The 26441-nt window shown below is 42.3% G+C and overlaps 3 protein-coding genes across 3 annotated transcripts in view; all 3 read left to right on the forward strand.

The window, feature by feature from the left end:
- Positions 1–1110, forward strand: part of LOC134198368 (uncharacterized) — a 1169-nt gene extending 59 nt beyond the window's left edge. Inside the window, exon 1 of the mRNA XM_062667745.1 lies at positions 1–1110. This exon is cut by the window's left edge and continues 59 nt beyond it. Within this exon, the coding sequence (XP_062523729.1) occupies positions 1–988 (988 nt within the window). The 3' untranslated portion in view covers positions 989–1110.
- Positions 1111–18062: 16952 nt separating this feature from the next.
- LOC134198370 (uncharacterized) lies at positions 18063–18777 on the forward strand. The gene has a single exon (XM_062667746.1). The coding sequence runs from the start codon at positions 18063–18065 to the stop codon at positions 18672–18674; it is 612 nt and encodes a 203-aa protein (XP_062523730.1). The 3' UTR covers positions 18675–18777.
- A 960-nt stretch (positions 18778–19737) lies between these two features.
- Positions 19738–22703, forward strand: LOC134198570 (uncharacterized). The gene has a single exon (XM_062667985.1). It carries the CDS (start codon positions 19847–19849, stop codon positions 22472–22474), a length of 2628 nt encoding a protein of 875 aa, XP_062523969.1. The 5' UTR covers positions 19738–19846; the 3' UTR covers positions 22475–22703.
- The last annotated feature ends 3738 nt before the right edge of the window (positions 22704–26441 follow it).

Genomic DNA, 26441 nt, shown 5'->3' on the forward strand with positions numbered 1-26441 from the left:
TTCGTTGACTTGTGAGCTGGAATACTCAAAGTTAATTTGTGCGCCACTGGTCAACCGAATTGTGCAACAAGAAACAAACCTGGATAACGTTCCTACCAAGCAGAATTCTATGAAAGCTAGCATTCGCCAGCAAAAACATCTAGCACAAAAGTCTCATTCTGAAATCACTGTCAATGATCTATCTGTGGAATTGAAACGTTCAGTTGAATTGGCCTGTGAGAAGGGTGCCTCCTGCTGGCTGACCGCAATCCCACTAGAGCAACACGGATTCACTTTGCACAAATCTGCGTTTCGGGATGCCCTGTGCCTCAGATACGGTTGGCACCCGTCCAACCTCCCAGACATATGTCCATGTGGATCTAAATTCTCAGTAGATCACTCTCTGTCATGTCCAACAGGAGGATACCCCAGCATCCGCCATAACGAGGTCCGCGATTTATTTACCAACTTGTTGACAGAGGTTTGCCACGATGTACACAAAGAGCCCGTTCTGCAACCTCTCAACGGCGAGGTGTTTCAAAAACGCTGTACTACCTCTGACGAAAATGCCAGACTTGATATTGCTGTCAGTGGATTTTGGGGTGGGCACTTCCAACGAACTTTCTTTGACGTCAGGGTCTTCAACCCTAATGCCTCATCCTACAAATCAGTGCAGATCCCGTCATTATATAAACGGCAGGAACAAGAGAAGAAAAGGCGATACGAGGAACGAATTAATAACGTGGAGCTTTCATCGTTCACGCCAATCATTTTAGCATGCACTGGAGGATGCAGTAAACTGACGTCTATTTTCTTGAAAAGACTAGCCTCACTTTTATCGGAAAAGCACCACACCGAGTACAGCACAACTATCAACTGGCTGAGATGTCGACTGTCATTTGCACTCCTTCGGGCCTGCGTGATGTGTTTGCGAGGATGCAGGTCCAAGCTTCACAGAACCTCAAGGGACTTCAACGTTCTGCTGGAAGCAGCAGAAAGTAGATTATAGAAGACTGTTTATCTCAAAGTTGTTACAACCTAGAAACTTGTTGCTATAGAGGAAGCTTTTACATACAGTAGTAGTATTTTGAAAAAAGTAGTAGAGATTTTATTATTATTAGTAGTAGTAGTAGTAGTAGTTTATTCAAGTAGTAGTAGTAGTAGTGTGTTAGCAGATGCCGTTTGAGTAGTAGTAGTAGTAGTAGTTGCTATAGAGGAAGCTTTTACATACAGTAGTAGTATTTTGAAAAAAGTAGTAGAGATTTTATTATTATTAGTAGTAGTAGTAGTAGTAGTTTAAAGCACTCTCTTCATCCAGTCTAGAATCTAGTGTCCTTACTGCTGCAACAAGAATGCTTTATTCCGATGCCGTCCAGCTGCACCCACCTTGTTCTTCGTTGTCGCAAAGGCAACTGCCTTGTTCTAAGTTATCGCAAAAGCAGACACTTGAACAGTCCAGGGTCCATCCTAAATTGCAACAGCACACAAGTTCACCAGTCGCTCACATTGTCGATATGATATCTAACACCCATCTGTTCTTGGGTCAACTTGACGCAGTTCGAAATTATATCCATCTTCGCCGCGACAGAAGAGTAGCGGGTACTGAAGCGCATCGTAGGATCTGTGGGTTTCGGCGACTCGTTGAAGCTGGTCGTTGCGTTTTTGCAGAACATTGTCACTGTTGTTGAATTGTTGGCCAACGATGAGAACAGCAACTTTATCTGTCAGTGGAGCGTTAAATCGTCTTGGATGTTCCATGGTTGGAGCTTTGTCTTGTCGAATAACTATGCGGTGCTCTGGTAGGTCCATCTTGTCTAGGGCAGTCTTGAAGCTCGCCACATAGTTGTTTACGTTGTGGAGCATCTCCTGAAGAGACAAATAATGTCAATCTTCACACCAGGCACAGCTCTGCATCGTGTCTCAGCTTGTTCTTGTTTATCAGCCATAAAATAGATTTGCAGAAACTCTGAGTTTTCTCCTGACTGATGTTGCATGGCACCAATTCTGTGATAGACCTGGCCCTGAACTTTAAAGGTGGGCATAAATCCTGGTAGACAGACTCTTTCTGTACATCCAGAGCTTGTCATCTGGAATGCAGAGTTGTATTTTCTGATGTTATTAACAAATTGCTTTGAATAGTGATTCTCTAAGAGAAGCAAAGAACTTCGCTCTAGGACGCAATTGTCTGCAGCTACACGTATTCGCGTAGTATGTAGTTAATTAATTAAACGGTAGGTTTCTAGACACGTTACAAACGGTGCATTTAGTTGATTAGCAAATGCATGACCCGTCCTTTAGAGGCAGAGTAGTGTTTTAGCTGAAGAGGGACGCAGTGGGCAGGTCACGTGCAATCTTTGTTGCGAGGTCCCGGATATGCTGAATGAATTCGAATCTTGCTTTTCGCGCTTGTTTCGATCGAAATCGCCACACTCCCCGTGTAGCGCTTGCTGCAGAGAACGTGTAGGTTGGATTCGGTGCAAATGCGATCGGAATTTGGAAAGAAACGAAAGCGCTAGAAGAGTAAGTTTCGTCGGCAAGAGATATTCGATTGCTTGAAGCTTTGGGAAGGATGACGTTGCATACAGTCTACACAGGACTGGTGTGGGCGTGTGTTGGAATGAACTGGAATGTGTAGTGTTTGCGTCATCGAGAAATTTTATGCTTGGGTCGACCCCTTGAGAGGGGACCTTGTGCATATTTTTATGCAAACCTTTCCTTCTACGTGCCGAGTGTGCGTGCCGATTTCGGTTGCGAACGGACAAAAGACGTGGCCGCCAAACGCGAACACCCACACACACACACACAGAGACAATTTGAGCTTTAGATATTAGATCATTGTATTGTGAATTTGGTGTGCATGGTGTTAGCACTGCTTTAGCTACTAGTCAGGGTTCTAGCCAGGCATGCTTAGGTGTAGCGGCCCTCTATGCCTTTCACATATGTCTACGTGTTCACAGCTGACTGCTACACCTCCAATACTGGCTACACATGTAGTAGGTACCATACACTACACCTGCATTTACGCTTCCAATATAGATTAATTTATATCAACAAATTATTAATAAATAATAAATAAATTATTTGCATACCATTAATTAGCTTCCAACTTACAGACCAGAGAGCGTGCGAACTCTAGTCTGTACCACAACGCTACTAAAATGATTTGGGAAGTACTTATGAAAAGTGATGCTAAATGGTGGTGTAACAGCGTAGGATTGTTTTAGCTAGATCAACATATCATTTGTAAATGCCATGAGATCTCACAAACGAAGAAGAGACATCTGCAGTGTTTGCGGTGATATCTTGAAAGCAGGACTCTTTGATTGTTTGGCAGACAGCTAGCTACTCTAACTGCTCAACTAGTGAAACTACCACTTGACCAGTTGTCAAAGGTGATGGTCTAGTGATGCTGCTGTGCATGTCCTCTCACCACAAACTTGAAAAGATTGAAGAACTGAAACTAAAACTAAAACCAAGATGTGTGCATGCACCAGAGTCTTCATCACAGCTCTGGTGTGCACTTAGCCGCCCATGAGGATTTCACACGCGTGCAATCAGCATTGGTTCACTTAGTATAACCAATTATTGCTAAACCAATCAGAATTTACAACCGACATTCCGGTTCTAAGACGCTGATTGACTTAGAAGGCTATTTCCGAAATCGTTTAGAGTTCTCGTGCTCTCTAGTCTGTAAGTTTGAGGCTAACAATTAATTATTTATGGAAATTAATTGTTTGTAAATTATTTATATTTTATTTATTTAATATTATTTATTAATAATATATTTATATAACTAATTGTATGCAAGTCGTTTGTTTATTATTTAAGAATAATTTATGATATAAATTAATTATATGCAAATTATTTATTTATTAATTTGTTATTTATTTGTAATTATTTTTATTATTTTTATTGCATCTACGCATGCTAAGGTACACATCTACGCGTAGACTGACTATTCATGTAGTAGGTACTGTACACTACACTTGCACACATGCTGCTATCTATATCTTTGGCATTGCATTGGTAATGAGAAACAGTTTAATTAGTTTTAGAATGTAATAGATACGTCACTATGAGTCTGCCGCTCAGTGTGATTTGTAGAGGCTACTCTCTCAAACCATCGGTAATTTTATTCAGAAATTTTCACAGACAGTACATGCCACGCCCACGTACCAGAATGATGTGTCACGCCAACTCAGCTACTTCTTCCAAAACTCTTGTCTGTAACCCTGCTAGTTTATAGAAAATTCTATTTATTTTGTTTGATCTACAGTCAATACTCCTGCAGGTGACAAGAAACATATAAGTATAAACTGGTGTATTATACATCTAATTTTATTATCATGTATTTTGATGTGTTAATATTAGAAGATGTTAATAATACTTGGATATTGTTTGTATTTGACAGAATGGAGAAACAGCACTGGAAGTCGCTGTCAGATGGAATAGCAAAGATGCTGCAGATGCAATCAAGACATTCACTGTAAATTGTGTGTGTGTGTGTGTGTGTGTGTGTGTGTGTGTGTGTGTGTGTTTGTGTGTGTGTGTGTGTGTGTGTGTGTGTGTGTGTGTGTGTGTGTGTGTGTGTGTGTGTGTGTGTGTGTGTGTGTGTGTGTGTGTGTGTGTGTGTGTGGTGCGAGAGTAGAAACACTCGGGACATTTGGTCATGATTTCAAGTACAGAAAGGGCACAGGGGTAATTCATTAGGCAAGGAACTCACACACAATTTCCTCTCTCAACTCAGGAGTATGAACGAGTACCTGGTTATTGACTGGGACTGGGCAAGATTGCTGGTTTGGCAGAACGACACGCAACAGGTGTGTACATGTGGGCGTGAGGTTCAGTCTCAAGGTTGCACCAAAGTCAATGTCTTTGCATGCTTTTGCCAAGCACCTAGGGGTACATCTGCCCGTTCTAAACTCTGAGAAGCACCAGAGGCCCCACCTAGAAATAGATTGTGGTGCTATCTTCAGTACTGTGCTGAAGGTCATATCCATTGGTCCATTTGTGTGTGTGTGTGTGTGTGTGTGTGTGTGTGTGTGTGTGTGTGTGTGTGTGTGTGTGTGTGTGTGTGTGTGTGCTGTAGCTCAATTGGTTAGAGAGTGTATTTGGAGAATGAGAACATTCGGGACCTTGCAGGGTTGCAGGTTCAAGTCACAGTGATGGCAAGCTATGGCATAATATCCTTAAGCAAGAAACTTACACACAATTGCTTCTCTCTACTCAGAAGTGTAAATGAGTACCTGTTCATCGACTGGGGTGGACATTACTGCTGCCTTGGCCCTAACATCATGCAGCAGACGGGTACTTGTAGGCCTTGGTGTCCAGTCCCAGAGCTGCGTCATGGTTCGTGTCCCTGCATGACTCTGGCCAAGCTCCATGTGGATTGTAGCGCTGGCTTTAAGCCTCCACGTGGCACATGGAAGCCCTGTCTCTAGAGGCAGGGGGAGCTATCTCCGCAACTGACTTTAAGGTTGAGGTCATTCATGAATGACGCGGAGGGCTTGACATTTGTGTATTTGCGTATTTGTGTGTGTGTGTGTGTGTGTGTGTGTGTGTGTGTGTGTGTGTGTGTGTGTGTGTGTGTGTGTGTGTGTGTGTTGTGTGGTGCGATAACTTAGTTGGTTAGAGAGTCATCTTCTGGAGTGTCGACATCCGGGACCTTGAAAGGTTGCAAGTTCAAGTCACAGTGATTGCGAGCTATGGCTTAATTTCCTTAAGCAAGAAACTAACACACATTTGCTTCTCTCGACTCAGGAGTATAAATGAGTACCTGGTCATTGACTGGGGTCTCAAGAGGCCATCGGCTGTTTTGTGACATCAGCCACTGCGGTCCTGGTGAGACTTGGTGTGCTTACATCGCAGTTGGCTCACAAGGCTGTGCTCCTGCCAGTGCCTAGTCTGGCTTCCGGATTTTGCTATCGCAGACGTAGAGATGGCTGAGTAGCGCACATGGCCAGCTTTGCAGCTTAGCAGTAAACACATCAATCTACAGTATTATGTATGCAATACACTGAGTATCCATATTTTATTCTAACTTTCAACTAATTGTATAGCTACAACCAAACAAGGATGACGTATGTCATCACATCGACATCCTGGCAATCCATCCGATAATACATGAGCATTCTTTGGTTGAGTAGATAAGAGCGTTTCTTCTCTTATAACTGAGTGCCACTATTGTTGTTGAGAACAGCACATCCGGCTACTGCTTGTAACCCCACCTGTCTTATGGCTAGCTGTGCTAATCTGTGGAACGCAAATGATAAACTTTTGTTATTGTATTGCTTCATTAGCGCGTGGCATCATTCAACATCTAGATGTCAGAAGTGGACTTGCCGAAACTTTTGTCTGAATGAACTTTCCTAGTAGCCCTAGGAGACGTACGAGCTCCTGGACGTAGCTGGTAGTTCTCCTGATAGAAGTACACTCAGGCAGCTTGCTGTGGAAAAAGCTGTTTGTTTTGCTACTTTCGATGCTCGCCATTCGCAAAGATCTAAGGAAGAGTTTTCGTTTATCTCAATTCAAGAGAATAGCAACGACTTGCAATAGATTAATTGCTACTATAAGTAATACGTTGTTACACGATATATACGAAGGTGCTAAGTAAGACGGCTTACTTCGCAGTGTGCCACTAAATGGTAGACTTAGCAAGTGGCAACATATTGTAATGCAAAACATATCTGCTGAGCAGGTGGTTCGCATCCAAGTGTCGCTGCCACAAAGACTAAAACTACCAAATATTTCTAGTCGCCAAATTTGCAACAACACCTCTCGTTTAGCCGCCGACCACCTAGAAGTGGTCGCCATATGGCGACTTGGCGACCGTATTTTTCGACCTGTGGTGAGTAGGAGCATTGGTAGGTGGTTACATGATACGGTGGGTGAGTTGTTGGGTTGTCACTATTTCATGGGTCAGTGGGTTGGCAGTGGATGATTTTATGTGTTTGTGGGAAGAAGAGTCATCCAGGAGGTCAATAGATGGGTCGGTGAGTTGGTGACTGGATCATTGAGTGTGTTTGTGGGTGGGTCAGTGTGTGTTTTCTTTGGTATGACTTAGCAAATGGATCAAGATCTATGTAGAGAGAGCATTGCTATGCCTTCCTGTAGTCTAGTCAATTGCTATATGGCAATGTTGATTTACAAGCTGTTGTGTGCTCTGACTGGCTCAGATGTTCAGACTCATTAGTGATCTGAAGAGACACAAATGCATCACCGAAAGACAAAATCCTGTACGTCAGCAAAGTGAAGCCATTGAATGCTAGACCTGTAAGAGATATTTTAGAATCAAAGGAGGCTATTCAGTACACAAATGCGTTGGAAGATCTCTTTGTTTCTTTGTCTTTGTCCCCACTGGAGGAGGAGGGTGTGGGTACATATGTGTGTGTTGTGCTGTAGCTCAATTGGTTAGAGAGTCATCCTATGGAGTGAATACATCGGTGACTTTGCAGGGTTACAAGTTCAAGTCAGAGTAATAACGAGCTATGGCATATAGAAACTTACACACAATGGCCTCTTTTGACTCAGGAGTATAAATTAGTACCTGGTCATTGAGTTTGGGTTAAGACCGCTGACTTGGAAGTAACATCATGCAGAAGGGTATTTAGCTTAGTGTCGAGCCTCATAGCTGCGCCACAGTCATTGCCATGGTTGACTCTTGTAATCTCTCGTTGAATTGTCAGTACTCGCGCTATACCTCCACGTAGTGCTCGGAGGCTCTGTCTCTATAAGCAATGGGAGCTATCTTAATAACTGACCCTAAGGGTGACTTTGATGTGAACGGCTTTCAACGTTTGTCGGTGTGTGTTTGTGTGTGTGTGTGTGTGTGTGTGTGTGTTTGTGTTTGTAATTTACTAATTAATTGTGTTGTATATTTAGGTCAAGACCCCATCATCATCATCGTTACCTGGCAACTGTAAGTAAAAAGAGAATCTTTTATTAATACAGCTTGCTGAGTAGTCGTGTTTGTAACTTACTAACACTAAACATATCACAGGCTTGTAGGCTGCTTTATGGATTGGAGGGTTCGACTTAGGCTGACAAGCCAAGCTTGGGCCGTGTTTCCACTAGCTGCACCTGAAACTAGTTTAGCTTAAATGGGTTTAAGAACTAAACCAGTTCAAGGTAGCGACTGTTTCCACTAGTAACTTGCACATTCGGGATGTGCAAAACAAACAGTCTAGGAACGCCTTATTTTGAAGTATTGGGCTGCTTTGTCGACGAGTCAGAGCAAATGTTGGTTTTCACTGATTCAGCATCTGCTAGTAGAAATTTGCATGAGGATGACCAAGGACACCGTCTTGTCTTTCTCCGTAGATACTGATTTCTTTCCCCTAGTTAACGAGCCTTACATCTTTCAGGGCAATCTTATCTCAGAAAAATAGTCAATATCATCAAAACGACATTGTGGGAAGCCATCTAAACCAGCGCGCTACTGCCACATGACAGTTAAACCTAAACCACTTTGCTAAATCTACTTTGAAGTGGGTATAGGAAAGCGGCTTAGGTTTAAAATAGAACTTGGTTAGTGCAGGTGGAAACACATGAATTCTTAAACCAGTTTAGCTTCAACCACTTGTTAAACCGGTTTAGGCACTAGTGGAAACACGCCCTTGCAGTCTCACAAGCCAATCTTGCAGTCTTTATCAACTTATCATCTTCTCTTCTGGTACTTACATGTATGGAACAAGACACAAAATCTTTTCGAAGCTGTTTGTGCAGCTCAGTCAGCATTAATCGCTATCACACATTTAATTTTAAGAGAATTTTTCATGCAGCACAAATACATGCCCATCTACACTTACTGTCATCTACACTTTGTTTCTCATTTTACTCAATGTATACCTTACTCTTTGTCACATGTTGCTGACCAATTTCTTGGAGTTTCCATGAAGACTTTTATCTGATGTTCTCGCAATTCCTCTATCCAACAGTCTGCATTGACTTGCACCAACTGTCCTACCATCTACTCAACTTTTAACCACTTCATTGTACGGAGGGAGCTCCAGTGAGGCAGCAATTAAAGCACAAGAGATTGTGATACAGGCTATATAGAATATTACATGTATATGGAAGCTCATCTACACATGTTCAGTTGTACAAAACTACATGAGCACAAAGAGCCGCAGGTTGACTTGAGATGAAATGGTCTTCACTTGATCATCTTAAATGTGGCATTGAGTTGAACCCACTCAATCTTCTAGCATACAAGCCTGCATCAGGTAGTATAATATTTCAAGTCATTTTTGAACTTATATACGTACACTAATGGGGAGGGTAAAGATATTGTATGCTATATGGAATGATGATATACACACTATAGCAGATGGTTAAAGATTAGCACACACCCATGCTGACAGAAGAATTCTTCTACTTAGTTTTTTGTACTAACACCTTTGGAACCTTTGAAACGTATTGGGTTTGACCTTGTCATCATCAGTCTTTCAACAACCATGCTCAGGTCTCCAAACTGTCACTGCTTCTATTAATATTACGTAAACGATTTTATTTAGAGGAATGAACCAGTCAAGGATGCAACAATACATCCTTGTTGTTTCTGTGACAGTAGAGACAAGTTGTCAAGAGAGGCAAATTTGGCTGCATAAGTAGCTCTTTTGGCTCCAGGAGACTCTAACTGGCTTTGAGTACTTCTTGTTACTTGTACGTAATATTGATTTGTTTATGTCAGTATGGATTCTTATTTGTCAAATAGTCTACAATTAAAACAAGAATTTTAGTGTTTAGTTTTTGCCACAGTCCAGACTTTGTCATTGCCATCAAATGGTGTGACTGTACAAGACAGTGAAACCAGGATTTCACTTTCGCTTTAGTTCATCAAGGCATGTCTTGCTGGAGTTGAGAATATTAACCAGTTAAACAACAACTACAGAAAACAACCAGACAGTTTATACTGTTCTGTAAAGTTGGAGACCTTTTTCACTCATTTATATCATACATTTTAAAAGATTTCTTATGTGACTACAATGCTGACATCCTCAATTGAGAAGATGGTTCAATAGCAGCTTCCAGTGGAATAGAATACAGGAAGAAAGAAGAATATTTGAGAGGCTAGTTTTGTTTGTACGATATTAAACAGGAAATCAGATCTGTAGAGTCTCTAAGATGCATTGCTATACATTGAGAGAGACTTCAGGATTTTTAAAGGTCTTGTTTCATTAATTCACGACATGACCCTAATAACTGAAAGTAATAATGGTTCAAGTGTGGGGATGAGTATTGATACAATTCCCTTGGGTAAGGAACTTACACGCAATTGCTTATCCTATTGTGTACTCAGGAGTTGAGTAGGTACCATGTGCAATGCAATGAGAGCATGGTCATTGACTTGGGTTGACAAAATCACTGATTCTGGCAATTCCATTGCAACATCCAGGTGAGATCAGGTCTTGCATTTTAGACCTCACAAGTTGCATCATTATCAGTCCTCCTGTGAGTATCTTGCTAGTAAAGTTTCATGTGTATTGTTAGTGCTGTGTGATGTAGATTGTTAGCGAAGCTCTGTGTGTGTGCGTGTGTGCGCGCGTGTGTTTGTGTGGTTGTGTGGGTGTGAGTGTGGGTGTTTGTTGGATTTGTGTGTGTGTGTGTATGTGTGTGTGTGTGTGTGTGTGTGTGTGTGTGTGTGTGTGTGTGTGTGTGAGTGCGTGCATGTATGTGTGTGTGCGTGTGTGTGTGTGTGCGTGTGTGTGTGTGTGTGTGTGGTGTGTGTGTGTGTGTGTGTCTGTGTGTGTGTGTTTGTGTGTGTGTGTGTGTGTGTGTGTGTGTGTGTGTGTGTGTGTGTGTGTGTGAGTTTGTGTGTGTGTTTGTGTGTGTGTGTGTGTGTGTGTGTGTGTGTGTGTGTTTGTGTGTGTGTGTGTGTGTGTGTGTGTGTGTGTGTGTGTGTGTGTGTGTGTGTGTGTGTGTGTGTGTGTGTGTGTGTGTGTGTGTGTGAGTTTGTGTGTGTGTTTGTGTGTGTGTGTGTGTGTGTGTGTGTGTGTGTGTTTGTGTGTGTGTGTGTGTGTGTGTGTGTGTGTGTGTGTGTGTGTGTGTGTGTGTGTGTGTGTGTGTGTGTGTGTGTGTGTGTGTGTGTGTGTGTGTATTCTTCAGACAAACCCCTACGTCTTTTTTCTTGTGAGACAAGTTGCGCACCTCATCAGTGATCTAGTCCAGATGGTTTGATCTAAGAGAGAGGAAGGTAGAAACTCACAAGCCTTATGGATAGAAGATTAATGGTGTCCCACAGAACGTTTGCAAAAGAGGACTGATTGAATTCACTAAGCACTTCCGCTAAGGCAGATGGATAGCCAGTGCTGCAAGTCGACGAGATGTTAGTGGTCCAATAGCATAATAATATGTTACCTGTTTGCCTTCTCTTGCCGTTTATTTTAAAGCGCAAAGAAGACTCTATTGTAGCATTGGACTCAAAGATTGGTAAGGATAAATGTAATTGAACACAATCGACACAACAAAGAAAACATGTACCTGTTAGCCGGCTATCCGAATGACTGAGCTGCCCTGCCTATGAAACTCCGGATTCCACAACCATGAGTTTATGATCTGACTCATGAAGAGTTGACCGATACACACGAGTGTCCAGTACACTTGTATAGAAACGCTTGTTGACAAGGAACGTAGTCAATCATGTGACTAGATTTGGATCTGTCACCATTTCTGAATCGGATGACTTGGCTGGGTAATGTATGCTGAAACCATGTATTGGGCATTATTAGCTCATTGCTAGCACAAAAGTTCAGCAGTCATACACCATTTTCGTTGCACTCTCCAATACAGAAATCAGAAACAAGAGAACACACGGAAGTACGAGGAACTAGTTTCGGCAGTGGAACTAGCTTCTTTCACGCCAATCATACAAGGTCACCACAACATTTTTGAAGAGATTAGCTTCGTTAAGTCGTAGGCATCGCTGGTAAACTCAATGTGTGTATTACAAATAAGAACACAAAGAATGACTCAATAGCTAGCAATTGACTGAACCATCCTTGCAGTCACGTTTACTGGTCTAGTCATACAGGTATATATCAATTACTATGCAATATATTACACTACTCCCTTTTATGCTAGGCTTGTCCTTGAGCCTTATGTTGCAATCGATCTTGTGGATGTCGAACCCGTCGAGGATATCGAGCAACACTCTCGTTTGGTGGATCTTCTGGGAGAATAAAGTTGCAATTTGAGGTTGACACCATTGCTTGCTTGTTCCATTGGTGCTGCAGGGATCTGCTTGCTGTGGTTGAATTTCTCGATGAATGCGATTTACATGAACGATTTTTCTCTTTCTACCATTCACAATTTGCAGCGTAGCTGGACTTCTACTGACTGCACAATCCAACGTACCTCCTTGCCATCGTGGATCTAATTTTCTTGCAGTTGGTATTGACAGGCAGATGGTGTCACCTGCACGAAAGGAGCGCTCCGTTGCTTGATGATCATAGTTCTCTTTCTGGCGTTCTGCCGAAATGGCGACCTTAGTTTCACGAAGTCTTTAATTTCTTCCAGCTTGTGTTTAAGATGAGCTTGATACGATTCAGGCTCCAACGCTGTTTCTGGTTGCAAACTATTGGTTTTAAATGCTCTTCCAAACATTAGACCAAGTGATGACATACCAGTAGAAGAATGTACTGTTGTTCTGTACGCTAACAATAACAATGGCAAATGACACTTCCAGTCATGCTGTTTTTGAACATATACTCGAAGCATTTGAAGTAACGATCCGTTCAGGCGCTCCAGCATCCCATCCCCTTGTGGGTGATAAGCTGTAGTTCTAGATTTATCTATGCCAAATGCATCCAATGTTTGTTGCAACAACAAACTTCAAAATTTTAGCCTTGATCTGAAAGAATGACCTCAGGAATTCCAAGCATCTAAAATAATTGCACTAGCTCTGATGTAATATTGGAAGCTGTTTGGTCTTTTAATGGAATGGATTCTGGCCACTTGTTAAAGTACTGTTGTATGACTAAGAGATATCAGTTTCCTCTTGACGGGATTGGCACTTCTAAAATGTCAACTAAAACCATTTGCTTTTGTCGTCCAATTGGCATTGAAATCAGTGGAGCCTTCTTTGGTGCAGGGGGTTTAGTTTCTTGACATCTATAGCATTCTCGACAGTACACTTCAACATCTTTGTTCATTCCAACCCAGTAGGCTAACTGTTGCAGTTTGTCCAATGAATTCAATCTTTGTTGATGTCCAGCACTAGCAGCATCATGAGCTTGCCTTATTGCCTGTTGGTGGAGACTATCCGGTAGAATTGAAACTGTAATTGCATCACTCATTGATTTAGGCTTAGAACACCTACAGAGTACACCATCGACAATTTTCAACTGTGGCCACAGTTGAACATATCTCTGTACAACTGAAGAAGTTGCATTATGAGGTGACTCTGAGTGTGACATACGTTTACACAGTTGAGAAATAAGTGTATCATTTCTCTGTGCCTGATACAAACTATCTCTTGACAAGCAATGTGATACTTTATAGCTAGTCAAAGAACATGATTCATCTTTGGAAATTCAACCACAGAGGCGAGATAGGGCATCTGCATTGGCATTCTGCGATCCTGGATTATATTCAATCACGAAGTTATACTCCTGTTAAGCTAAAGCCCAACGATAGAGCATTCCTTTGGTTTTTATTTTGAGAACCATTGTAGAGGAGCATGATCAGTATACAACTTGAATGACCGTCCAGTAAGTAATGTCGAAACTGTTTGCTACCAAATGCTATTGCCAAGCACTCTTTTTGGATCACACTGTAATGCTTTTCCGCTTTGGTCAAACTCCTTGCGTAAGCCACCACTCGATTATCTTGTTCTAGCACCCATCCCAATCCAGATTCACGTGCATCTGTGTGCAACACAAATTGGGCAGCATTTGCGTGAAACTGTGGGTACGCCAAGACAGGAGCAGTACTAAGAGCCTCCTTTAGCTGTTTAAATGCTTCCTGCTATTCTGCTGACCATGTGAAGGGTACTCTTTTGTGTGTGGGCTAATGTAGTGGTCCTGCAATGTCAGCAAAATGATGAATGTATCTTCGGTAATATGATGCAATTCCTAAAACTGACGTAGCTTCGTTACATCATTCGTTGCATCCTTGTAACGTAAGACCAGCCTTCCGTAAACAACAAAAATCTTCTTGCTAATGCTTTACATGTAACTCAACGTTTGCCAAATAAATGAGAAAGTAACAAAGGGAAGATCATGAAAATGTTTGTCCATCAGTTGCTGAAATGAGCTAGGAGCACCTGTCAGTCCAAATGGCAATTTTGTAAACTGAAAAAACCTTGTTCATGGCAAATCGCAGTTTTGTGTCGATCTGACTCATGGACTGGTATATGCCAATATCCATTTCGCAGGTCAAGACTAGTAGATACTCTGGATGTGGCCAAATAATCTTGTACTTTATCTACAAGTGGCAGAGGATATGCATCTTTAGAAGTTCTTTTGTTAATTTCTCGATAATCAACACACAATCTGAGATTTCAGTTGATTTCTTTTTTTTACAAATGCTGCTGGTGCCATCCATGAACTAGTGCTTTCTTCTATGATGCCTTGTACTAACATATCTTTGATTTGAATTTCAACCTCATTGCGATAATGAGCAGATATCCGTCGAGGTGGAACTCGCATCGAGGATCCCAGACGTAGGAATACAGTGACATGCTAGAGAAGTCAGTCCGAGCGCTGTTCTGAAAAGATCTTGGTTGTCCTGTATGATCAGAGATAATGTTTTGTTTGAACAAGTTGGTAGCTCAGAGCGACGGTTATCAACAAAGGATGGTATTGCACACTCATCAACCACATCTGATTCACAATCATCACCATTCACTAATGCAGGCACAGAATTTTTGTTATTTGGTTGATGATGGAGCAAGAGTGGTACTCCTGGCGTCATTGCCTCTAGGGAAATGCACGCCACTGCTTGAGAGTTGTGACTTCCTACCACTGCCGGCTCTTGCAGAATCTCCTCGACTATTTCATGACAACAGTTCCTAGCGTAATGAGCTATCTGACTGCAAGAATAGCATCGTTGACTCTGCCTACTTAGAGACTGTTCTGGACATTTTCTTGTGTGTGACCAATTTTATTGCAGTTAAAGCATGTAACTTTCGAAGACTTAGCTTGTTTGACGTCTACTGCATTCAGGAGTGAGACCTGTTGGGATAATATTTCAACTTGTTTTTGTAGCTGTTGCAATTCATTCATACCAACCGTCTTATCACAGACAGCTGCATTTTTCGAACATTGCTTCTTTATTGTCATCATTAGTCTTGCTGGATCCAGGACGGAATTTAATTCTCAAGTTTTTCCGGCTGCTCGAAGTTGCCGGGTTATTGGTATTGGCAATCTGGCAACAAATTGGTGCAACAGCAACATCTCTCTAACCGTATCCTCCATGTTTGTCATAGCTTGATTCAACAGTTTTTGTAACTAATATAGATACATTGTAGGTGATTCCTCCCGCTGTAACACGTTTCAGTTAAACCTGTCCAAAGACACAAACTCTACAGGCTTCAGCGTAGTAAGGAGGTGCTACAATAGTACAAACGAGGGATTCAAAGCAAGTTTGATATGCTGATGATGCTGCTGCAGGAGGTCCACTCAAATTATTGAGGCAATAGTGGAACAAACTTACTGACTTTTTCTCCATATTTGGATACTTTCCAAACGCGAATAAATTATGACTAATAGTGAAACCTACATTCTTGGACACAGCAAAACTCTCTTTGATAACAGAAATATCAACATCACAAGAGAAGGCAGAGAATACCTTGGAGCAGCGTTGGGAAACCAAAGATTTCGGAAAGCAATTTCTCAAACAAAAGATTATAGAATGGCATTCAGAAACTGAAACTTTGGCTAAGATCACGCAATCTCAACCGCAAGGTGCGCAAGCTACTTTGACACATGGCGTGATCGGAAGATGGGTTTATGCCATGAAGACCTATGAATACAAGTGAACCTCTGCTTCCTCTAGAAATGCAGATCCAAAACAATTTTATTTCTGTCCTCTCTGGAAGACATCCGGCAAGAGAAGTGGAAAGAAGGCTTTTAGAACTACCACCCCAACACGGAGGTCTTGAAACTGTCGTTCCACTCAACATGAAGTCTGAATATATGCATACCAAAACAGTTTCTACATCACTTGTCAACTTGATCATCTAGCAACATGTAGAATTGGGCAACGTCCTTCAAGGTAGTTCAAGCTGGCTGACAACACTTCCCTTACAACAACACGGATTTTGTTTGCACATATGGGCATTTAGAGACGCCCTATGCTTGAGATGTGGTTGGCAACCAATGAATCTACCTGATCGTTGCCCTTGTGGAGCTCCCTTCACAGTTGATCATTCTCTGTCGTGCCCTACTGGAGGGTCTCCAACAATTCGACATAATGAAGTTGGGGATTTGTTCCATTACCTGTTGACTGACGTGTGCTATGATGTTCAACGAGAACCATTACTAAAGCCTCTCAACGGTGAGAAATGTACAATAAAGATTTGTTCAACAGATGATGAGGTTTGGCTGCATGGACATTGCTATGAACGGATTCAGTGGTGGACGATTCAAACGTACCTATTATGACATGGGGATTTTTAATCCAAATGCAGCCTCTTGCAACAGGAACAAAATTGCATCTTGTTACAGACATTGTGAACTAAGGAAAATATGGAAATACGAGGAGCGGGTTCTGACAGTGGAACTAGCTTATTTCATGGCAATCATACTGTCTTGTACAGGTGGATGTAGCAAGATCACCACAAGATTCCTGAAGAGATTAGCTTCCTTACTATCTCACAATAAAACACACCATACAGCCAAATACTCAACTGGTTTCGCTGCTGCCTTAGCTTTGCCCTTCTACAAGCATGCATCATGTCTCAGATGATTTAGGGTGAAGTTCAGAGGCTCAACAAATGACAGCAACATTCTGCTCTCAACAGCAGAAAGTCGCTTTAGTCAACTGCCGTAGTATTATAGACACATATTCTATTAGTAGCAATAACCAAATTTGTTGTTTTATGTATATATATATATATATATATATATATATATATATATATATATATATATATATATATACATACATACATATAGTATGATTTATTGAAATACACCCGGTTTTCACAGTAGTAGTAGCAGTATACAGTAGTAGTAGTAGTATACATTAGTAGTAGTAGTAGTACGCATGCGTGTAGTCTGGCGGTTGGTTCAAATTTCGCTCTTCGAGTTGACGTATTCTTTGGCTTTCGAAACGCTCTATATTGGTCAATTACGTCATGACCAAGTGCTGCTGGTGTAACAGCAGTGGACGGTGCAAGAATTGCCGCTGCGCAAAGCGAGGAGTTGAATGTAAGAACTGCAATCCCAGAAACCACGGCCGGTGCATGAATGGGAAGTCGTCACCTTTATCTCACGATTCAAAGAATGCATCAAAGTCGTCAGTGTCTCGTTCTGGCTCTTGTGATAGTCTGTCCTCAAACAAGACACCTATGGATCAACCTGTCACCACCACTCTGGTATGTGACACACGTGAATCTCTAGAAGTTTCTAGAAGATCTCAGACACCTATGTCTTACTCTGAGGCACTTCAAAAGGATTTGACACAATGTTCATCACAAAAACGTCAGTCTCAGTCTCTTTGTTCGGATAAGCAGATGTATACGAGGAACGAATTAATAACGTGGAGCTTTCATCGTTCACGCCAATCATTTTAGCATGCACTGGAGGATGCAGTAAACTGACGTCTATTTTCTTGAAAAGACTAGCCTCACTTTTATCGGAAAAGCACCACACCGAGTACAGCACAACTATCAACTGGCTGAGATGTCGACTGTCATTTGCACTCCTTCGGGCCTGCGTGATGTGTTTGCGAGGATGCAGGTCCAAGCTTCACAGAACCTCAAGGGACTTCAACATTCTGCTGGAAGCAGCAGAAAGTAGATTATAGAAGACTGTTTATCTCAAAGTTGTTACAACCTAGAAACTTGTTGCTATAGAGGAAGCTTTTACATACAGTAGTAGTATTTTGAAAAAAGTAGTAGAGATTTTATTATTATTGTCATGATATGCCAGAAAGGCGGCTTTCCCACGCTAAGGCACAACGAGATCCGGAACATCACAGCTGATCTTCTAAGGGAGGTTTCTACAGATGTTACAATCGAACCTGTACTTCGTCCCTTGGATGGAGAACAGTTTGCGCATCGCACTGCCATCACAGATGATAACGCTAGGGTCGACATTTCTGCTAGAGGAGTGTGGAGGCATGGAGAACGGGCATTTTTTGATGTGAGGGTTTTCTACCCAAACGCTGCTTCCAACCGCAAACACTCTTCACTCAAATCCGCCTATGTGAGTCACGAGAATGAGAAGAAACGCGCTTACGGTGAGAGAATTCGGGAAGTTGAGCATGGGTCTTTCACTCCATTAGTGTTTACGTCATACGGAGGCACAGGCCCAGAGGCAACAACCTTCTATAAGCGAGTGGCAAGTCTGCATGCAGCCAAGTCAGGAGAGCAGTACAGTAGAATTATGCAATTAATTCGCTGTAGATTGAGTTTTGCCCTACTTCGCTCGAGTATACTGTGTATCCGTGGAACAAGATCCTCTACGTATAGACCTATCAAAGTGGACCTGCTGGGACTCATTGAAAGTGAGGCCCACCTAGATGAGTAGGTGGTGACTATAGCTTGTGATAATAGTTAAGCATACAGTGTAATGACGTAAAGTAGTAACTGACTTTTAATTGTTTGTTTTGCTGCGTGCGTATATCTGTCACTTATAGTGTTGTATACTACTACTACTTTTATTATTATTAGTAGTAGTAGTAGTAGTAGTTTATTCAAGTAGTAGTAGTAGTAGTGTGTTAGCAGATGCCGTTTGATTGTTCAAATACACCAGTTCTCTCAGTAGTAGTAGTAGTAGTAGTATCTCACGATTCAAAGAATGCATCAAAGTCGTCAGTGTCTCGTTCTGGCTCTTGTGATAGTCTATCCTCAAACAAGATACCTATGGATCAACCTGTCACCACCACTCTGGTATGTGACACACGTGAATCTCTAGAAGATCAACCTGTCACCACCACTCTGGTATGTGACACACGTGAATCTCTAGAAGATCAACCTGTCACCACCACTCTGGTATGTGACACACGTGAATCTCTAAAAGTTTCTAGAAGATCTCAGTCACCTATGTCTTACTCTGAGGCACTTCAAAAGGATTTGACACAATGTTCATCACAAAAACGTCAGTCTCAGTCTCTTTGTTCGGATAAGCAGATGTCCACAGCTTCTACGCCGCTTCAGCAGACAAATCCGAGTAACGCTTTTCCTACTAGTTATGGAACGGCTCTGGATTACTCAGGTCACTCGCCCAGCAGGAGTGTACTAGTTGCGGAGACAGTGGAATCAATGAGGAATGCATCTCTAAGAGCACGCAGAATTGTCAGCATGAACGACAGGGAGCTAGGTAGCTCAAAGAGCCCGGTTCAAGTAGAGGAAGCTCCTCCAGTCATTTCAGCAGAGACTGGAACTGCATATCAGTCTGTCACACAACAAGAAGTCGTTCTTCATGAAGCTTCTCAAGATCAATCTAGTGATGCCATTGACCTGCCAGCTGTCCCTCAGTACAGAGTGTTACTGCCTCCTAATTTCAACTGGGGTGGTGTACCTGGAGCAGATATAAAAGATCAGATAGACCAAGCATATCGTGAAGTCGTTCATTGAAAACGGAATTTATTTCAAGTGCCTTACGGATCCTCTGGTGGACACTTCGTTTCTGAACTTACAAGGCTATTTTATGCATTTGCAAATGAATCTGATCTCGAGTCAGTCGCAATAACTGCTGCTATGCTCATGCCTCATCTGTTGCTCCAAAGACCTCACACTAGATCCAGTGTACAACAGAACTCCTCTTGTTTAAGTCGTCGATTGGAAACCTGGAAAAAGGGTGACATAGGAGGTTTGATTGCAGAAGGCAGAACGATCCAGTCTCATCTTCGATGCCACAGTACTCGGAATTGTCCTCAGGATAGAGAGTGTGATCAATCAAGAAAAGTTGCACTTTTGTTGCAAAAGGGAAATATCAATGCTGCCCAGCGACTCCTATCAGATGAGGACAACTGTGGTTTGCTAGAACTAGACGAATGTATTCCTGGCTCTCACAAGTCAGTTAGAGATGTTCTGAAAGACAAACACCCTGACCCAGCTCCTATGTTTAAGGAAGCTGTCCTGGACTCCAAATCTCAGGCACCTCCTACACATCCCATTCTCTTCGACAAGATTGATGGCTATCTCATTCGTGCCATGTCACTTAAATGCCAGGGTGCTGCAGGTCCATCAGGCTTAGATGCGGCTGCATGGAGGCGTTTGTGCACTGGATTCAAAGTCTTGTCTAGAAATCTCTGTGACTCAATAGCTTCAACAACTCGCAGGATTGCAACGCAGTTTATCGACCCGAGTGGGATTTCGGCTCTGGTTGCTTGCCGGCTAATACCCCTGGACAAGAGACCTGGTGTCAGACCAATTGGAGTTTGTGAAACACTTCGTAGAATAATTAGCAAGGCTGTCCTGAGTGTGGTAAAGTCAGATATTTTGAACGTAGCCGGACCCCTACAACTCTGTGCTGGTCAGAACGTCGGATGCGAGGCTGCCATACACGCTATTCGAGGTATTTATGATGAAGATGAAACAGAGGCCGTGCTATTTGTAGACGCAACCAATGCTTTCAATACTTTGAACCGTCAAGTTGCTCTGGCTAACATATCTGTCAACTGCCCAGCCATCTTTCCAATCTTGGCCAACACGTATCGACAACCTTCTTCATTGTTTGTAGGTGGAGAAACGTTGCTTTCTAGTGAAGGAACAACTCAAGGAGATCCCTTAGCGATGCCAATGTATGCTCTGGCCACAATTCCACTTCTAAAGAGTGTGCAGACGAATGGTACAAAGCAGGTATGGTATGCAGATGATGCAGCTGCTGGAGGCTCGCTAGACTGTCTACATAAATGGTGGAACAGGTTGGTTGACTTAGGTGCTATGTTTGGGTATCTTCCAAATCCCAAAAAGTCATGGTTGCTAGTGAAATCAGGAAATATTGACAAAGCTACACATCTCTTTGAAAATACCAATATCAACATTACTACAGAAGGACAAAAGTACCTTGGAGCTGCTATTGGAAACAAAGATTTCTGCAATAACTTCCTGCAAGAAAAGGTGACCAATTGGAAGTTACAAGTAGAGCGACTCAGTTGCATTGCCCAAACTCAACCACAAGCTGCTCACTCGATATTCACACGGGGTCTGATTGGACGCTGGAAATTTGCACTCAGAACCAATGAAAACTTTGCAGAGTACCTTAATCCTCTGGAGGAGGCGTTACGATCCAAACTGATTCCCGCCATAACCAATAGAAGTACTCCAGGAGACAAGATGAGAAGGCTTTTTGCATTACCACCTCGACTAGGCGGCCTTGGAATTGTAGATCCACGTTCGTTGACTTGTGAGCTGGAATACTCAAAGTTAATTTGTGCGCCACTGGTCAACCGAATTGTGCAACAAGAAACAAACCTGGATAACGTTCCTACCAAGCAGAATTCTATGAAAGCTAGCATTCGCCAGCAAAAACATCTAGCACAAAAGTCTCATTCTGAAATCACTGTCAATGATCTATCTGTGGAATTGAAACGTTCAGTTGAATTGGCCTGTGAGAAGGGTGCCTCCTGCTGGCTGACCGCAATCCCACTAGAGCAACACGGATTCACTTTGCACAAATCTGCGTTTCGGGATGCCCTGTGCCTCAGATACGGTTGGCACCCGTCCAACCTCCCAGACATATGTCCATGTGGATCTAAATTCTCAGTAGATCACTCTCTGTCATGTCCAACAGGAGGATACCCCAGCATCCGCCATAACGAGGTCCGCGATTTATTTACCAACTTGTTGACAGAGGTTTGCCACGATGTACACAAAGAGCCCGTTCTGCAACCTCTCAACGGCGAGGTGTTTCAAAAACGCTGTACTACCTCTGACGAAAATGCCAGACTTGATATTGCTGTCAGTGGATTTTGGGGTGGGCACTTCCAACGAACTTTCTTTGACGTCAGGGTCTTCAACCCTAATGCCTCATCCTACAAATCAGTGCAGATCCCGTCATTATATAAACGGCAGGAACAAGAGAAGAAAAGGCGATACGAGGAACGAATTAATAACGTGGAGCTTTCATCGTTCACGCCAATCATTTTAGCATGCACTGGAGGATGCAGTAAACTGACGTCTATTTTCTTGAAAAGACTAGCCTCACTTTTATCGGAAAAGCACCACACCGAGTACAGCACAACTATCAACTGGCTGAGATGTCGACTGTCATTTGCACTCCTTCGGGCCTGCGTGATGTGTTTGCGAGGATGCAGGTCCAAGCTTCACAGAACCTCAAGGGACTTCAACATTCTGCTGGAAGCAGCAGAAAGTAGATTATAGAAGACTGTTTATCTCAAAGTTGTTACAACCTAGAAACTTGTTGCTATAGAGGAAGCTTTTACATACAGTAGTAGTATTTTGAAAAAAGTAGTAGAGATTTTATTATTATTAGTAGTAGTAGTAGTAGTAGTTTATTCAAGTAGTAGTAGTAGTAGTGTGTTAGCAGATGCCGTTTGATTGTTCAAATACACCAGTTCTCTCAGTAGTAGTAGTAGTAGTAGTAGTAGTAGTAGTAGTAGTAGTAGTTTATCACTCAGCAAAAGCATCCACCGGTCATGCCCATACTACAAAAGCCACTACAACGGCACTCAACACAACACTATATCAATCCATTCAATTAAACAAACCCACTTAAGTCAACGTCACAATCTACTTAGTGAGGCAAGCCTCACTGTTGATTAGATCCATGTCATAACATTTTAGAGGCCTGTGCTTGGCCGATCTACTTCCGCGAATGCACAAAACAGAAGATCTTATTAGAGAAAAGCTGATCCGACATCTCAGAAGTTTCATCACTGAACTATATTTCTTTTCAGTTTTGTTGGCAATTAAACTGGCAAGATGTTTGTAAAAGGTGGAAGTTTCAGAGCCCATGCCACCGGTAGAGGAAAAACCAACGGAGTGAAGCTGGCATGTTCCACTTCCAGTACTCGATGCGCATATTCACGTTTTTTTTCCACATTCATGGATGCTGAATGCTGATCTCAAAGAGCCTTGACTATTGGAGCGTCCGTTTGGGTAAAATACCCTTACATCAAAAAATGCACGGTCTCCTTTTGTCCAGACTCCTCTCGTTGAAAGATCGAGTCTAGCCTCGTCAGATATGTTCGCTGTTTTTTTCTGAAACTTTTCTCCAGTCAGAGGTTGTAACATCGGTTCTATCGCTACATCATGACACACTTCAGTCAAAAGATCGGCAGTTATATCCCTAATTTCATTGTGCCTTAGCGTCGGAAAGCCACGTTTAGGACATACCATTGCATGGTCAACGTTGAAAGCAGATCCACAGACACATTTTGAAGTTAGATTTGGTAACATTCAACCATAGCGCATGCATAAAGCATCACCAAAATCTCCTTTGCTCAAATGAAAACCATGTTCTTCAACCGGTAAAATGGATAGCCAATTTGATGCACCCTTTTCAGAGGCAAGTTCAACGCATCGTTTCATAGATGCTGGGCAATTAGCTTCTATTTCTACTAAAGCTTGTTTCTGAGAAGCCCGTTTTTCAAATTTTGTGGCAGATTTTTCTTTCTGAACAGCTTTGACAGCCACATTGTAGCACTGTTCTTGTTGTATTATGAGAGCTGCTAATGGTGCTGTGATACGACAGGAAGACTTGAACTCACCATCGGACGTGTGAGTTGGATTAGTCAAGTTCAAACCTCCAAGTCGACACGGTAGAGCCAATAAATCTCTCACGTCTTGGCTACAATGTTGCTGGCGGGTTATGGCAGGAATGAAATAATCACGAATGGCTTCCTCAAGCGGCTGCATCATGGAAGAGATGTTTTCGACAGTTGTTGATATGTATGACCATTGACAAGCCAAGCCATGAGTAAATGCAGAATAAGCAACATGTTGTATTAATGCAATCTCTGACAATCGTTTTATTTGCATGACCCACTTATCTACCTTTCTGCTGATATTCTTCAACAAAGGATGAACTACCAAGAGCAGCACCAAGGTGTCTCTTCCCTGATGTTGTTACCTGGACAGAAGTGTCTCCAAAAATATCTTTTGCCTGCTCCTGCTTGTTCTCTTTCACGATCAGCCATGTTTTGTCAGCATTTTAGCAAAATAGCCAAATTCTGGTCCATGCTCTGTAATAGCATCCCACCATTTTCTCACATTCTTAATGGATGCTGCCCCAGTAGCATCATCAGCAAACCAAACTTGCTTGCACGTACCCATAACTTTGGTGATGAGTGGACTAATGCCAATCACATACATTGACATGGCCAGAGGGTCACCCTGTGTAGTACCTTCAGTTGACTGTATAGTCTCTCCTCCAATCACATACATCAATATGTCAACTCTGTAAGTGTTAAATAAAGCTGTTGCAATAATAGGGCATAGTATGCGAGCATTGTGCAAAGCAACTCGACGGTTCAAAGCATTGAACGCATTACGTGCGTCTACCAACAGAACACAGTCTCTAGCATCATCTTCAAGTATTGCTCTCATTGCATGAACAGCTCCTTCACATCCTCCTTCTTGACCAGCACATACTTGCAAAGGCCCTGAATAACAGCAGACATCATCCTTTACTATAGACATTATTGATTTGGCAATGATCCTTCTGAACGTTTCTCCAATACCAATTGGACGTAGACCAGGAGACTTGTCCAATGGGATTAGTCGACAATCTACTAGTGCTTGGATTCCTCTTGGGTCAACAAATTCTTAGTTGTATTAGTAGTAGTAGTAGTAGTAGTAGTAGTAGTAGTAGTACCTCGTACACATGTTTTGAAGTTGCATCATGCTATAGAAGACAGGAACAAGAGAAGAAAAGGAAATATGAAGAAAGACTGAGAAAAGTAGAAAATGCTTCCTTTACACCTATTATCCTTTCTTGCACTGGTGGCATGAGCAAGCTTACAACGACATTTACCAAAAAGCTGGCCTCAATGATATCTGAGAAAAAGGACACTCCATACGGTAGCGTGATCAACTGGCTAAGATGTCGACTCGGGTTCGCACTCCTAAGAGCTTCCATAATGTGCATCAGGGGCAGCAGGTGCAAACGCTACGTCAGGCCGGAAAACAATATTCTCCTGGCTACGTCTGAGGGGCACCCGGCCTCCTCAGCTTAGTGACTTTACTGTACATGACATAGTAGTAGTAAAAGTTGTACTATTGTATATGACAGTAATTGTTTAGTAGTAGTAATCAGGTATGATGTTTTGACTGAGCTCACTGTACAGCCTTTGACCTGAGAAACTGCGTTTGGTTGCTCCTCTATTAAAGAAGACGAGGCATGATTAGACATAGTAGCCTTTAGAGTAGGAGGTGGATGGTTTGAAAAAAACTTACTTTGATGTTCTTTTATTCAACCCAAACTTTCTAACATACCAGTCATTGTCACTAGAATCATGGTACCGACGACATGAGCAAGAGAAGTGACGCAAGTATGAACAACGAGTCACAAGAATAGAACATGCCTACTTTACTCTAATTGTTTTATGTTGTACTGGAGGAAAAAGTAAAACCATGAATGTCTACTTTCCTGAAGAGACTTGCTTCGTTGCTGGCTGACAAAAGAGACACATCTTATGGGTCTTCTATTCACTGGATCAGACGTCTATTTGGCAGTTACCTGTCTTAGACGTTAGACGATGTCGTGCAAGACAATTCAGCAACAGCATTAACGGTAGCGTTGCAGTAGCTATTGCTAAGGGCTACTTGTCGGTCTCTTAAGTAGCAGTAGTTAATACGCAATGTCTTTCAGTAGTAAGAATTTGATTGCTGCTTTAATTGTTAGCTATACATTGCTGTCAACATATACTTAACCTAGTGCTGCATTTTCAAATACACCATGTCTTCCAGTTTGTGTGCGTGTGTGTGTGTGTGTGTGTGTGTGTGTGTGTGTGTGTGTGTGTGTGTGTGTGTGTGTGTGTGTGTGTGTGTAGGTCGTTGACTGTGGACCTAACAGACCATCTGCTGTGACATGACATTAGACACTGGAGTACTTGTGAGACTTCGGGTGCTCACATCACAGCAGGCCCAGTGTTCTCTGAGTAGCACATAAGGCCCAGTTTAATGGCTAGGTGCGTGACCTCTGAGAGGCGGCTCCTGATGTTTAGGTTAGGTTGGTTTATGTGTGTTTAATAAGTAATATGATTATTATTATTATTTGTGTTTGTATGTGTTTGTAAAGAATTGGTTTTAGATAGCCAGAGATTTCTGCTTATAGAGTAACACCTGCACTACATTTAAACATTTCAACAATGTGACTCTCAATCCA

The sequence above is a fragment of the Corticium candelabrum genome, chromosome 2 (genome assembly GCF_963422355.1).
Source record: "Corticium candelabrum chromosome 2, ooCorCand1.1, whole genome shotgun sequence".
Classification (NCBI taxonomy): Eukaryota; Metazoa; Porifera; class Homoscleromorpha; order Homosclerophorida; family Plakinidae; genus Corticium; species Corticium candelabrum.

Bases quoted from the DNA above. Each gene is read 5' to 3' on its own strand.
- LOC134198370 (XM_062667746.1), top strand. From the start codon at position 18,063: ATGATATGCCAGAAAGGCGGCTTTCCCACGCTAAGGCACAACGAGATC.
- LOC134198570 (XM_062667985.1), top strand. From the start codon at position 19,847: ATGCTCATGCCTCATCTGTTGCTCCAAAGACCTCACACTAGATCCAGT.